At 39.0% G+C, this 15,003-nt stretch overlaps 2 protein-coding genes and 1 pseudogene across 2 annotated transcripts; 1 reads left to right on the top strand and 2 right to left on the bottom strand.

The window, feature by feature from the left end:
• The first annotated feature begins 613 nt into the window (after positions 1-613).
• LOC106368797 lies at positions 614-4,205 on the top strand (annotated as a pseudogene).
• On the bottom strand, positions 4,085-5,592 carry LOC106368798 (protein THYLAKOID FORMATION 1, chloroplastic). Its single transcript, XM_013808842.3, has 5 exons — positions 5,245-5,592; positions 4,906-5,173; positions 4,622-4,838; positions 4,417-4,532; positions 4,085-4,326 (listed from the first exon to the last, which is right to left on the bottom strand). Exons 1-5 carry the CDS (start codon positions 5,432-5,434, stop codon positions 4,227-4,229), a joined length of 891 nt encoding a protein of 296 aa, XP_013664296.1. The 5' UTR covers positions 5,435-5,592; the 3' UTR covers positions 4,085-4,226.
• A 1,173-nt stretch (positions 5,593-6,765) lies between these two features.
• On the bottom strand, positions 6,766-8,761 carry LOC106365226 (ethylene-responsive transcription factor ERF053). The gene has a single exon (XM_013804675.3). The coding sequence runs from the start codon at positions 7,838-7,840 to the stop codon at positions 6,905-6,907; it is 936 nt and encodes a 311-aa protein (XP_013660129.1). The 5' UTR covers positions 7,841-8,761; the 3' UTR covers positions 6,766-6,904.
• Positions 8,762-15,003: the final 6,242 nt, after the last annotated feature.

A 15,003-nucleotide genomic window follows, 5' to 3' on the forward strand; every position in this document is an offset into this window, starting at 1 on the left:
CTTTTAAAAGTACTGAATAATTTTTAGTCAAATTATTTCATTTTAAAAGTTACCACTATTTTCCGGTTTGAATTTTAACATTTGAGATTTGACATTTTATAACCGAGAGCTAATTTATTTTGATGTCTCCTAATAACTTTCTTATTATGTCCGTTGACAACATGACTTTTAAAGAGTAGAATTAATTGTTGGGTTTTTAGTTGGTCAAAATGTACATGTACTTTGACATATACATTATTAAAAAAAAAATCTTAGAAATTAAGTTTTAAATTTTAAGAAGAATTTTTTATCATTATTTCACATAGATTTTTTAATTTAAATATTTAAATATCAGATAAAAATGATTAATGATAAATGTCATCTTTTAATTTTATTATTTATGTATAAGTCTAGAAATTGATTAATTTGGGTTTGTGGGAAATTGATAATTGTGTGTAAAATACTCTTTGACTAAACCAAAACTGAAGCTACGATTGGTGGAACCAGACGACATTAGACTATGAAGTTTTTGTATAAGATATGGTTCAAATTTTGTGTCCAAATATAACGGTGATAATTAGACCGAGAAGGTGGAAATAAGAAGAAGAGACGTGCTCGAAACCGGTTTACCAAACCCAACAAACAACCCACAGTGGGAATTTGAAAAAAAAAAACGGAAGGACGAGTAGTAACGCGGGCGCATGACTCTCAGTCAGTCCGCGTCAGAATCCGGAGGCGCCGTCGCTACCAAGAATCTCACACGTGGGGACCCTGTTCCTTTCTCTAACCCCCAAGTATTCCATGAATCTTCTTTACGGTTTCACCTTTTATACTGTATTTAATATTCAAGACAAGAATATCATTTCATTTCATCATTATCTTTTCGGATCCCGATACCTTCCACCATTTTCTCATGCTCCAATCAAAAACCGTACCTGTCTTTTGCTGTTGTTGATCACAGATCCCATCTGATTCTACTTTCTCTTAAAAAAAAGAAGCAGGTTGTTTTGAATCTGAATCACTGATTCATCCCACGACGAGACGACATGGATAGTTTATCAGATTTTCTCAAGGAATTCTACATCCCTACTTACGTCCTCTCGCCGGAATCTCCGATTCCGGCACCAACCATCGCTCCTCCCGAGAGTCCCGTTCTCGTCTTCATCAACTCCAAAAGCGGTGGTCAGCTGGGTGGGGAGCTCCTCCTTACCTACCGCTCTCTTCTCAATGATAATCAGGTAATCTCATCGCTCCATCTTGTTTTTTTTTTTAATTTAATATTAAACCACTGTCAATCTGGTGTGCTCAGGTGTTTGATCTTGGGGTGGAGACTCCGGATAAGGTGCTTCGCAGAATATATCTCAACCTCGAGAGGCTAAAGGATGACGATCTCGCTTGTCACATCCGGGACAAGTTAAAAATAATCGTGAGGAGGAGGAGGAGGAGTTTGTATTAAATTAAATTACAACGCTCTCTTTCACTACCATTTTCTGATTTACAATCTTTATTATTATATATAGGTTGCAGGAGGTGATGGAACTGCTGGGTGGCTCCTTGGAGTTGTATGTGACCTTAAACTATCACATCCTCCTCCTATCGCCACCGTACCTTTGGGCACAGGAAACAACCTTCCCTTTGCATTTGGATGGGTGAGTTGTTACACTACACTACACTCTCTCCTCATCATTTGTTTCTTTACTATATATCAAGAAGCATTTTCAATCTCCTCTTCAGGGAAAGAAAAATCCGGGAACTGATAGGGCTTCGGTGGAGTTGTTTTTGGATAAAGTGCTCAAGGCCAAAGAGATGAAGATTGACAAGTATGTATATACATATCTGTCTCTTTTTTTTTTTTAACAATAGAGTTTATGAATATACATTTTGTTTTACTTTTAAGTTGGCACATACTTATGAGGATGAAGGCTCCTAAAGAAGGCCCTTGTGATCCTCTTGCACCTCTTGAGTTACCTCATTCTCTACATGCATTTCACCGTGTCTCTCCAACAGATGAACTTAACAGGGTAAATAACTCTTTCTGCGAGAATAGTTCTGACTCATTTTCTCTTATTATATGGATGTCGTTTACTCTTTCCAGGAAGGTTACCACACGTTTCGCGGGGGATTCTGGAATTACTTCAGCCTGGGTGAGAATTTTTTTTATTTTATTTTTGCCTACAAAATGCTAATATGCTTCTTCTATTTGCCTCTGGATTTTTCTTGAGTCAGTAATAAGCATAATAGCACGGCGGTTAAGTTTCCCCTGATTATCGATTTCAGAGATAAATCCCCCTTGTAAGTTTGATTGTGCATGTGCAGGAATGGATGCTCAAATTTCTTATGCGTTTCATTCTGAGAGGAAGCTACACCCTGAAAAATTTAAGAATCAGCTGGTTAATCAGGTACCTTGTTCGTAGAAGTTTCCTTACCCTGGAGGCTTCTGCTGTGATTATGATTTTGTTAGTGTGATTACGCTTACAAGTAGTACATACTTTGCATTGGCTTCACATTCCCACTTTTTTTTTACAATTTGGTAGAGTACGTATGTAAAGCTTGGTTGCACGCAAGGATGGTTCTGTGCCTCTCTTTTCCACCCTGCTTCACGGTAAACAGATGTGAATATATATATACACTTTGTTTAGTTTCACTATTTTCCTGCCCCTAAGTTTCAGCTCCCCCCAATTTCTCATTCACATTTTTTTTTTGTGTCCAACCTTGAGAGCTTCTTAAACATTTTTCTAAATGTTTTCAATGAACTTTGGCCCAGTCCTTTGTTTTAACTTTTAACTATACTGTTATAATGTCAGTAATTGGAAATTTGGCGCCAATAGTTATTCTCTGTATACATTCATTTCTATGATTGGGCCTCGTTGTGTGCCAAATATGTCAAATTTGAATACTCTTCAACATCTCTATACTCTAATTGGAGTCTTACACTCTAATTTTAAATGGATGTAATATTGTGGTGGTTACATTTTCTCGGTAATGGAGTCCACATTTTTTCGTAACTTGATCTCTGTATTATATATTTCTGCTCTCGTGCGCGATACATTAGAAAGCTCTATCATGTCTTCCTCTGCAGGAACATAGCTCAGCTTGCAAAGGTTAAGATTGCAAATAAAAATGGCCAATGGCATGACCTCCACATACCCCATAGGTAATGTTTTATTCATTCAGTCTAAATGGTCCTGCGGGCTAAGTGTCAGTCACGAATTTCATGTTGGATAGTCTTGGGATTTTTCTGTGTGTTTGATCTTTTATTTACATCCCAAATGTGTCAAATGAGTGCTCTATGCTGTTCAACCACTAATTAAAAAAAAATCTCTAATTCCTGACTTGTGTTTCTGCTCTCACAGCATCAGGTCCATTGTATGTCTGAATCTGCCCAGCTTTTCTGGAGGACTAAATCCTTGGGGTACACCAAATCCCAGGAAACAACGCGATGTAGGTCTTGAATTCTCTTGACATTTTGTATATTAATATGGTAAAATAATATGCATATTTATTTTCTTGTGACACAACAGAGAGACTTGACTCCACCGTTCGTTGATGATGGCTTCATTGAGGTTGTTGGGTTCAGAAATGCTTGGCACGGTCTTGTCCTACTCGCTCCAAATGGGCACGGCACACGACTTGCCCAGGTAAGTGGCACATAGACATATACCGATATGATGATTGAGTGAGTACAAATTATAACGAGTTGGTTTCTCTTTGGTGACTAGGCAAACCGGGTTCGGTTCGAATTTCGCAAAGGTGCAGCGGACCATACATTCATGAGGATGGATGGGGAGCCGTGGAAACAGCCACTGCCAATGGATGATGAAACAGTGATGGTAGAGATTTCACACCTTGGCCAAGTGAACATGCTTGCAACTCATGACTGCCGGTCCAGAAGCATGTACGACCCTTCGACACCCCGCCATCAGGAAGAGTGATGATAATGAAGACGACTCAGTGGCTGAAGAAGGCGAGGAATATAGAAAGTTTGGTGCTGCTGATACCTTCAAGATTCCTGATGAGGTTGATATCTCTCACCTTAGTTAAAAGACTATTGATTCTATCCATGCATTCTAAACTATCAATGTATCTAAACTACATGCATCAACAATTATGTAAAAAAAAAAACTCATAAAATCAAAAGAGAGAGATATATGTTCTTAGGAATGAGCACATGTATAAAGTCAAGTAGATGATGTTGTTACTAAGAACAATAAACAAAAAATTACAAATTGATTTGTTTAGGATTTCCATTAAACCAAGAAAGATAGGCTATTATTATCTCCCAGAGACTTGGAGATTGATTCGTTAGCTTTCTGTGATTCGGCTCTTTCCCCTCTCTTCTTCTTCTCCCTAAAATAACCACACCACAAGCAACGTTAAGGTTCCACGAGACTATAGATTTAAGTAACAAACAGAGGTAGGTTTTAGCAGCATCAATACCTCTCGACATACTCCTTGAGCAGTTCCTTGGCTTGGACAAGCTTTGACAAGAGGTTGCGATACACATCGAGGTCCCGATCCACGCTTTTCTTGTTGATATTTAGGGATGCACAAAGCTGTTGTTCCATGATGAGACACAGAGATCCAAAATTAGAGAATGAATACATACAAACATGAATAGGATACACAAGATGAGTAGTATGACCTTGTCAAGGACGGTAGGATCAGTAGCACCAGCAAGCTCAAGCAAGCGAAAGAGGCCAACAGCGAAGAACCTGCTGTAACTGAACCCCTCCTTACTGCCAGCTCTTTCTGAAATGTCCTTAAGAATCGCTTCAACTTCTCCTTCCTTAGAGGAGAAGTCAACTAGTGAAGCAGACGTCTGGCTTCTCGCCCATTCCTCCATCTTCTGCGCATCAATTCTATGGAAACAAAAAAAAGGTTCAACTCTATCTTTCAACTAACTATTAAGAGAGAGGGGGAGCTAACCGGTATTGCTTAGGATCCTCATTCAAAGCTTCAACGTAAGCTTGGAAAATGGAATCACGATCCTGATCGCTCGGATATCCATCCATGAGCTGATCATAGACGGTTACAAAGCCGAGTGCGAAAACGGGGTCGTATCGGTAAGTCCTTTTGTACCTCATCAAATGCTGCTGTACGATGAGCTCCTGTAACACGGTGTTGTAGATGCTTGGGATGGGCCGCTTGTAAGCTTTGAGGAAATTCGACTTCGTCTCCGATACAGGTGGCACATCTGAGATACAAACAAAGTATTGCTAAATGCGGCTAACGAAATGAAAAAAGAAAGCTAGAGATTTTACTAACCGGTGACACTAGACATGCAGTGGATAACGAATTTGGAAGAGGAAGTGGAAGGTCTAGAAGAAGTCAGAGAGCGGCGAGAAATCCTCCGGGAGATGGCGGAGAAGGAGGCGAGAGGACGAGAAGGCGTGGGATTGGAAAGCTTTCCAGATTGGCCAAGCGCCGGGAAGGAAAGAGAAGCGATTGCAGCCATTGGAAGAAAGGAAGAGAGAGATAGAGAGAGGGAGAGTTGTGTTACTGGGATTTGAGCAGAGGAGAGGATGGCTTGGCCATGGTAAGAGAGGATCGGTGGATCTTCTGACTTGTGAAGGGACTTATCCAACTCTCCGAGTTGTCACAAGTTTAACACGTGTCTCTTCTGTGTTCTATCATCTCTACTCCGTGTTAGGAAGGGCTAGGCCCTGAATAAGGCCCAAGTCTTTGCTAAGAACATATCCAACTAATAAATCACATAAGGATAACGCGAGACTAAAATTCCAAGAATGATATAACACTGTCTCACCAATGCCCGGAATACTTTTATCCCGAACCGAAAAAATTAAATCAAACCGAACCAAAAAATTGGGTTTTGGTTTAGTCATATCACTTGCTTGAGTGGATTTTATATCTAGAATCAAAAAATCTAAACCGAACCAGAACCAAACCGAAACTAAATTGGTATACGAACTTTTATAAATATAATTTATATACTTATAAATGTTAATTATATTTAGTTTTACGAAACTTTTCATACACTACTCCAAATAAATTTTGATAAACTCTTTAACTGAGTAACGAAAAAAATTAGGTATTAAAGAAAAAAAGAGTTTATCGATATTTAGTTGATGTATTTTTATGAAATTTCACTTTAGTTTTAAAATAATCAAATAGTTTAAAATATTATTTATAAATCAAAATATCCAAAAAAATGATCGACCAAATTACATTTTATCCGAAATATTTAAAACTATCTGAATTATCCAAATTTCTATCTAAAACCTGAAAAAAATCTGATACTTAATTAGAAAAATCTGAATTTTCTTTCTTTTTATCTCTAATTAATCAAAAACCCGAAACCAAATTGGAACCAAAATTATCTTGGATATTTGTTGATTCTCAACTTTATTATTGAACCGAACTGAAAACCGGAATAACTGCACCGAAACTGAATCAATTTTTCTTAATATCTGAACGAATCCTTAAACATGTAGAACCGAAAAAGTGAAAAAAACGAAATCGAACCGAGAACCGAATGCCGATGGCTACTCTCACTTGACATTCAATGAGTCATATCGGTCCATTTTTTATTCCCAAATACTATAGTTGGATTATTGTTGATCTTCTCACTCTTTTTCTATTGTAAAAGTAAGACAACTTACTCACTCGGATCACATTGACTTATTGATTCCAAGACAATGGGGTATTGGAAAAGTTTAAACACCAACAAAGCTTATATATAGTGAGGATTGATCCCATTAGATCCTCACAATTACCTATCAACAAAAACTACGCCGATGATAGAGAATCAGAATGTGGGAGTTATGGTGGGAGGAGATGACAAAAACTGTCTCCATCTAGATCACAAGTCATGCATACAACTATCTAATTGTCTATGTATGATAGGAGGACTGATAAAAGTGAAAGTGCAAACTAGCTTTGTAATATTATCATAATAATTCAGAGTTTATTTTTGTCGGGGTGGTTGATCTTGTTCATGATCTTCCTTCTGGTTATAAGAAATAGGAAAATGGTAATCATCCCAGAGAGGGCTTCCTTGTCCCCACTCCTCTGGAATTGCATTGAACCATGCCTCAGCCCAACCTGTGTCATCACTCACCCCTCCCACTGCCACACTCGAATCATCATTTCCTCTCTCGTTTGCCTCCGCAGCAGCAGGCGTTTCAGGCTGTTTCTGATGCAGCGGAGTGGACTCTTGCTTATTCAGAAAGAGTTCCGGGAAATTAAGCCTTGCTGTCTCGCCTCTCAGCTTGAAGGCCTCCCGGTCGTATGCCATAGCAGCTTCCTTTGCTGTGTCAAATGTCCCGAGCCAGAGACGTGTTCTGTTTCTTGGCTTGCGGATCTCAGCGACCCATTTCCCCCAGTGGCGTTGCCTGACCCCTCTGTACAGCTTGGTGGCGCTGAAGGGTTGGATTACCGGTCTCGCTAATTGTAGTGGCAGTGGCAGATTCAGTATGTCTCTCCAGTACTGCATCATATGTTGTTGATGTGCGTTTAAAAATGGATGCACCTGATGTTGAGGACCAAACGAGATCATTTGCCTCGGGTATGAAAACAGTTGCTGGTTTTGAATATTAGATGGAGCAAGGGAAAAGGGAAAAGCAGTGGTTGGTGGCGGCGGCTGATCAGGAGTAACATAGGAAGAGGATAAAAGATAAGGGTGGTTATGTCGGTCAATGGTCCTAATCTTTCTAAGGCTTCTCTGCGACAACGTCGAGGATGTTTCTCCAACAAATGGCTTCCACATGTCTGTACCTGAAACTGAATTATCTTTACTCTTAAATTGGAGGGCCTCCTCTGATTCCATCTCATGATCCATTTTCTCTACTTCGCTGGTACAGAAGCTCATGATGGATTTTCCCTTGTTCTTAGCTGTAGCCATATTTAGATGTCTCTCTCTCTCTCTCTCTCTCTCTCTCTCTTGACCCTTTGAAGGTAACGAGATAGAAGAATGTATGAGAAGATGATCCACTGGAGAATAAAAAAAAGACAAGAGGATGGCTTCCTCTTTGTTTTATGGAAACAGAGGAATAGCGGGAGGAGATGTGTTGTGTGGTTATGAAATCGCTTTCCTCTTTATATATCAGATCCCGAGTGGGTGGGACTTGTTAACTGAGAGATGTTGACATATACCACTAAACAAAATATCCACCCTTCTCAGGTCCGTGCCATGCACTCCTCTGCTTTTTTTCTTCTTCTTTTGGACGGTGTGATTTTTACGTTCTTTCCTTTTTTTTTTTCTTGCTAATTATTGTAAACGTTGATGACAGTATGGTCGGCTAATCGCGGCTACGGATACATGAGACTGAAACAATTGATTACGACGTCACCTGTATTTAGCTTTGACTTTTTTTTTTTTCTTAATTCATAAACCCCACCTACAAAAGACAATCCTAACGTATCAAGAATGGAACAAACAAATTAAAAATCAACATCATTTTTGTTTCACGAAACACATGTTTCGTAGGGTTGGACAAAACATCCGCATCCTAATATCAATCTGAAACTGACCCAAAATTGAAGATATTGAACCGAACCCAAGATAAATATTTGAGCATGTCCTAAATTACTATATCCGAAGAACAAGTATCGAAACCGATCCAAATCGAAAACCAAATAACTATCCAAAAATTTCTGAAAATATGTATCTCAAAATATTAGTTATAATCATATTTATAATAATTCAATGCCTAAAATATCATAAATAAAAAATATTTACTTTTATTTAAATTAAATGGGCTAATTTGGATAAAAATATTCAAACCAAATTGTATCCACGATTACTCTTCAGATCAAACAATTGATTTGAACCGTATTAGATGAGTATTTTTGGTTTTTTTTTTTTTTTTTTTTGAATAAGATAATTTGAATTTAAGATGAAATATTTGAATACATTGGATACAACAATTATCTGGTTTATTTATGATTTATACATCAAAACCATAACTAGGAGAACCCGATTTGGATCCAACTTCGTTTTTTATTATATATCTGAATAAAACCTTTTCAAAATCCCAAAAAGACTGATATCATAAAAAAAAACTGATGCGGATTCAAATGCATATAGCAAATGTTTCAACCAACTGAATAAAATATCTCATGTTTTTGCTAATACTAGAGGGTTGGTGCAAGCAGTGTCATCAGGTCAGACAAAGAAGTCTTCCTCTCGGAGGAAATGACATCAATCTTCGCTTGGAATATGCGGGGTTTCAATAAACCTCGCAAACAAAACGCAGTAAGGAACTGGGTCAGAAATGCAAAGCTAGTGTTGGGGTGTTTGGTTGAAACAAGGGTACTGGAGGAAAATTTTCAAAGAATATTTACAGCTACGTTTCCGGGTTGGCAGTGTCTGCATAACTACAGTCACCACAGGCTTGGACGTATTTGGGTATGCTGGTCAGATGAGGTTGAGGTGGTACCAGTATTGATTAGTGCGCAGATGATTACTTGTTGGGTTCGTTTTAAAGGAACGGAGGATGTCATTCTAAGCTCCTTTGTCTACGCATCAAACTGTATGATGGAAAGGAGAGAACTATGGAGGGAGATGGAAACTATCTCGAGGATGGTGGCGAGCAATATTAATCCTTGGGTAATCCAGGGGGATTTCAATGTCACACTTTCAGCAATGGAGCACTCTAGGTTCTCGGATATGGCAGGTGAATCAGCAGCCATTAGAGAGTTTCAAAATATGGTCGCAGACTGTGATTTAGTGGATCTTGCACAGTCAGGACCGCAATTTACTTGGACCAATAGTCAAGACAGCAACCCTATCAGCAAGAAATTGGATAGAGTTATGGGCAATAGCTGTTGGGTGTCTACTTTTGAGCAATCTAATGTTGTTTTTGAAGCAGGCGGAGTCTCAGATCATGTGAGAATGGTCACTCAGTTACATGATAGGGAGCCGGTGAACCCTAAACCATTTAAGTTCTTTACTCATGTAACTCAACATCCTCAATTTTTGGAGATAGTTCAACGCGTCTGGAACTCGACAGCCCCGCTTTACCACTCGCGTTCGGCTTTAAGAAGGTTTCATGATAAATTAAAGGCGCTGAAGTATGATCTGAGGAAACTGAATAGAGAAGCGTTTGGAGATCTCCCTTCTAGGGTGAAGTCAGCCTTCGATGATCTCTGTGCCAAACAGAACACTGCAATGCAAAGTCCTAACTCTGAGACTTTTGAGGCAGCCTCCGACGCCTGGGAACATTGGCATCACATCTCAGGAATTGAAGAACAGCTGTTTTATCAGAAGTCTAGGGTGCAATGGTTGGACCTTGGGGACAGGAATACAAATTTCTACCATAAATCCTGTAAGAGCAGATACTCTAGGAACGCGATACGGAGATTGATCACGTCAGATGGTAGAATTCTCACGGAGTTGGTAGACATTAAGGAGGAAGCGGTGTCATATTATGAGAATTTTCTCCAAGGCCAAGATACAGTAGAAGAGGAAGTGTCACAGGATGAACTGGAGGAGATTTTGGACTATCGTTGCACCGGGAATGATGCTGCATCCTTGGTTGCTCCGGTGCAGGGTGAAGAAGTCAAAGCAGCTCTCTTCTCTATGCCTGCAAACAAGGCTCCTGGGCCAGATGGTTTCCCAATGGAGTTCTATAAAGCGGCATGGACAGTAGTGGGGAAAGATTTAATCACTGCTGTGCAATCCTTTTTCCTATACGGGTTGCTTCCTCGCAGTATCAATGCTACCTTCTTGTCTCTGGTCCCTAAAACCACGGGTGCTGAGAAGTTGAGCGATTTTCGACCGATCGCTTGCTGCAATGTAGTCTACAAGATAATTTCGAGGATTATGGCTCACAGACTCAAAGCTGTTCTTCCCCAAGCTATTGAACTGAACCAGTGTGCATTTGTACAGGGTCGTCTCCTCCTTGAGAATGTGTTATTAGCCACTGAGCTGGTGAAAGATTACCATAAGCCTGCTGTCTCGTCAAGATCTGTAGTAAAGCTCGATATCTCAAAAGCTTTTGATACGGTGAAGTGGTCATTCGTTGAATCTACGCTCAGGGCAATGCACATCCCAGACCTCTTCATTACCTGGATCATGCGCTGCATAGATACTGCTACTTTTTCAGTCTCCATAAACGGCGAGCTGGAGGGGTTCTTTCCGAGCTCACGGGGCATAAGGCAAGGTTGTTCGCTATCTCCGTATCTTTACGTGATTGTTAGTAATGTGTTATCTAAACTGCTAAACAGAGCTGTGGAGAACCACAATATAGGTTATCATCCTATGTGTTGTGCAGTTAACCTCACGCACTTGAGCTTCGCTGATGATATTGTTGTGTTCACCGATGGCTCACCGGCTTCACTCAATGGTACACTCACAGTGTTTCAAGAGTTTGCACGTATGTCTGGGCTGCAAATCAATGTGGCAAAATCAACTGTATTTGCAGCGGGGAGAGGTAAACAGGAGCTGGAAGTGGCTGCAGGGGAAGCTGGTCTTACTGTCTCAGCTCTCCCAATAAAGTACCTTGGTCTGCCCCTCACTACAAAGACAATGACGCGCAATGACTACGATCCCCTGCTGGTGAAGATTCGGAACAGATTACTATGTTGGACTAGTAAATCTCTCTCCTTCGCTGGTCGTCTCCAGTTGATTAAATCAGTCATTGCTAGCATTACCAACTTCTGGTGCTCAGCTTTTTGTCTACCACAAGCTTGTATTGATGAAATTGATAGTATGTGCTCAGCTTTTCTCTGGAGTGGATCCCCTAATATCACCACTAGAGCGAAGGTTGCGTGGGAAGAGGTCTGCTGCCTCAAGAAGGAAGGAGGCTTAGGAGTACGGAAAATTAAAGAAGTGTCGCTGGTTTTCGCACTCAAATTGATATGGCGTCTCTTCACAGATTCAGAGTCGTTGTGGGGTAAGTGGGTGAAGCAAACATTACTGCGGGGAATCTCCTTTTGGGACGTTAAGGAAGGCTCCACAGGATCCTGGGTCTGGAAAAAGCTTCTCCAACTCAGACCTGTCGCGCAAAGGTTTCTCAAGATGGATATTCATGATGGGAAGCTGGTGAAATTTTGGACAGATATTTGGCACCCAATTGGCCGACTGATCGAGCTCGTGGGGGACCGTGGGAGGCTGCAACTCGGCATAGCTACTAGCGCTTGTATTGCGGATGTCCTTGTGGAGAATGAGTGGAGGTTCAGACGTACTCGAGATACGACTGTTCAAGACATGATCGTCAAAGTCCAAGAGTTAGGAGTTGTGCTAGAAACAAATGTACAAGATGAGGTACTTTGGAAAAGGAAGGACGATGAGTATGGAAGGGAATTCTCTGCTGCAGCGACATGGGAACAGATCAGATGCAAAAGGCCGGTGGTAGTCTGGAGTAAGCTTATTTGGTTTGCGCAAGGAGTTCCAAGGTATGCATTTATCGCTTGGTTGGCAGTTAAAGATAAACTTTCAACAGGTAGCAAGATGCGAGCTTGGGGGCAGGTTCAATGCTGTGTGTTCTGTGGGGAGCCTGATGAAACTAGAAATCACTTGTTCTTTGCTTGTCCTTACTCGTACACGCTTTGGCTACAAGTGATTGGCACACTCTTGCGGCCTCCTCCATCGCCGGACTGGAATGAAATTGTAGCGCGAATCATGGCAAGGTCTGTGGGGAGTTTGCAGTCCATACTCTTGCGGCTAGCATTTCAGGTCTCTATCTATTATCTATGGAAAGAACGGAATGAGAGACGACATGGCCAGCCTGCAAAGCCTGTTGCTCAGTTGGCGAAGTTCATTGAAAAGACTATAAGACAAAGGATCATGTCTACAAAGTACTATGAGAAGCAGAAACTCAAAGGACTAATGCAGTGTTGGTTTAGTGCAAGGCAGCCATAGGAATAAATAGGTTTCATAGTTTGAGTTATGATAGAATTTTTTAGTTATTGCTGTACATAAACATTCTTTTTCCTGATGATCAATAAATTTAACATTTCATCAAAAAAAAAAAAAAAAAAAAATATCTCATGTACCCATAACCACTATGCTATCAGTATAAGTGTATAACCATTCATAGATGGACTAGACCGCTGTTTGGATACATAGGTTACTATAAGACCAATTGGGTTAGATCAAATATATTAGTCTCGTCAATCTTAACTAGAAGTTGAAGTCAACCTTGATACTGAATGTTTTCAACACATACATCTCCACAGTATATATCACATGGATATGTAGAATTAACAAATCATGAACTAACTAAATTCTTAAACTTTCGGCAAGAAGGATAATAAAAACTCTAAACAAGTAATTTAAAAAGGAAAAACAAAACAAACGGGTTCATGTCATGAGAAGAAGTCAACAGCTTAAAGCTTAAAAGTCGGTGAATGAATGGGCCAACTCTCTCCACTTCTCCCCTTTTTCCCTTCTCTCTGTCCAATCATAAAATCTAGTCCGTTTCATTCAAACCAAAAACTTTCACAAAGTTGTCTGAGCAATGGAAAATATGTTATGTTCCTCTACCTTTTAAAACCTTGGATCCAACTACAAAAATTTGATCACTATGAATAAAGAATCATAGATGTGACTAAACTTTTCAATAAAGCTACACGAGATCGAGACGCTACAAAAAAGATTTTCAATCCTTCAGTACCTCGATGCCAACATGAAATTGCTGACTTTTTTTTCAAAAACCCAAAAATCTGTTCATAATTTTTTTTGTTGGCTATTCTATTATGGTCTATCTTTCCAAACAATTTTTTATTTGTATTTGTGTAATAAAGTAACTTTTTAATGTCAAAAAAAAAATCTTAATATTCTGAACAAATATATTTTTTATCTATTTTATTATATATATACTTTTATCAATAACTATCATATGGTTTTGTATATATATAATTCTATTAGAATATATTTCTCAAGAGTCTAAGCGCATCGCTTCTCTCGGCGTTACTCTGGAACAAAAAGACTATGACAGTTATATTCAATTTTATTGAATTCATTAATTCAATAACACCCCTTAAGGCTACTACCCTTTCTAGATCCCACTTTATGCAAGCTTCAGAGTGTTTCTATCTAGTGTCGGATCTATTACGGCATAAAAATTAATTAATTAATTAATATATTTATAATTAATACTATTACATAAATATGTTTATATTTTCTAAAGAAAAACTTTAAAGAAAATTAAACTCATAAAGCTAAAATATTTTTCAGAAAGAATGACTAACAAAATAAAATGAAATCGAAAATAACGGAATAAACTGTTAAGAAAACAAAAGTATATAAAAATAAAAACTGAGTCTGAATGATAAAAAAATAATAAACAAAATGATTGAAGGAAAGACAGTAGGAAAACAAATAGTACCGGCATGTGGACAAAAAAACTAGAAAAAAATACAATAAAACAAAAAAATCAGGTTAGTGGGGTAGGTGCAGATTCGAACCGATCACTGGTGTGGACAAAAGATTAAGAGCACTCGTAATTGGGGTTCTCTAAGATTTTTACCATTTGAGCTGTTGAATCAATGATCATTTTAATGCAAGTAAACTTATTTGTAATATTTAGTGGGGGCAGCTGCCCCCTCCCTGAACACTGTAGACCCCCCCCCCTGTTTCTATCTCTAACGGTGAATGTAAGATCTATTATTTTCTTGGGTTTTGTGTTTGTGAATGCGTCTTATATAGTGAGCATTAGCTTAAAGTTTCCCATTTTATTGAATATTTTCATTCTTATTCATGTGGGTATCACAAAGGCATGGCCGACTACCACTATGTTATTCCTATTCCTGCAGATATTGCACAGCAGACGAAGAGGAAATGGATGGAGGTGAAGTCGCTTGCAGGTGATTCTTTTCCTTTCATTTTCGTATTTTCATTATATTGCAAATCTTAATATTTTGTACCAAAAATAATATGTTGTAACATAGTTTAAAATTTTAAATAACGTATTCTTGCTTTAAGCTGTGTTTTGATGTAAGTAAACATATGTACCAAAAGAACAAGGCAATGTTCAAGTCTATAAGGAACCATACGGGACCCTCGTCCAGTTGCCATTGTTCAGGTCAAGAACTACACCAACAATTTTAAATCAACCTATT

Source organism: Brassica napus, chromosome A9 (assembly GCF_020379485.1).
Source record: "Brassica napus cultivar Da-Ae chromosome A9, Da-Ae, whole genome shotgun sequence".
Taxonomy (NCBI): Eukaryota; Viridiplantae; Streptophyta; class Magnoliopsida; order Brassicales; family Brassicaceae; genus Brassica; species Brassica napus.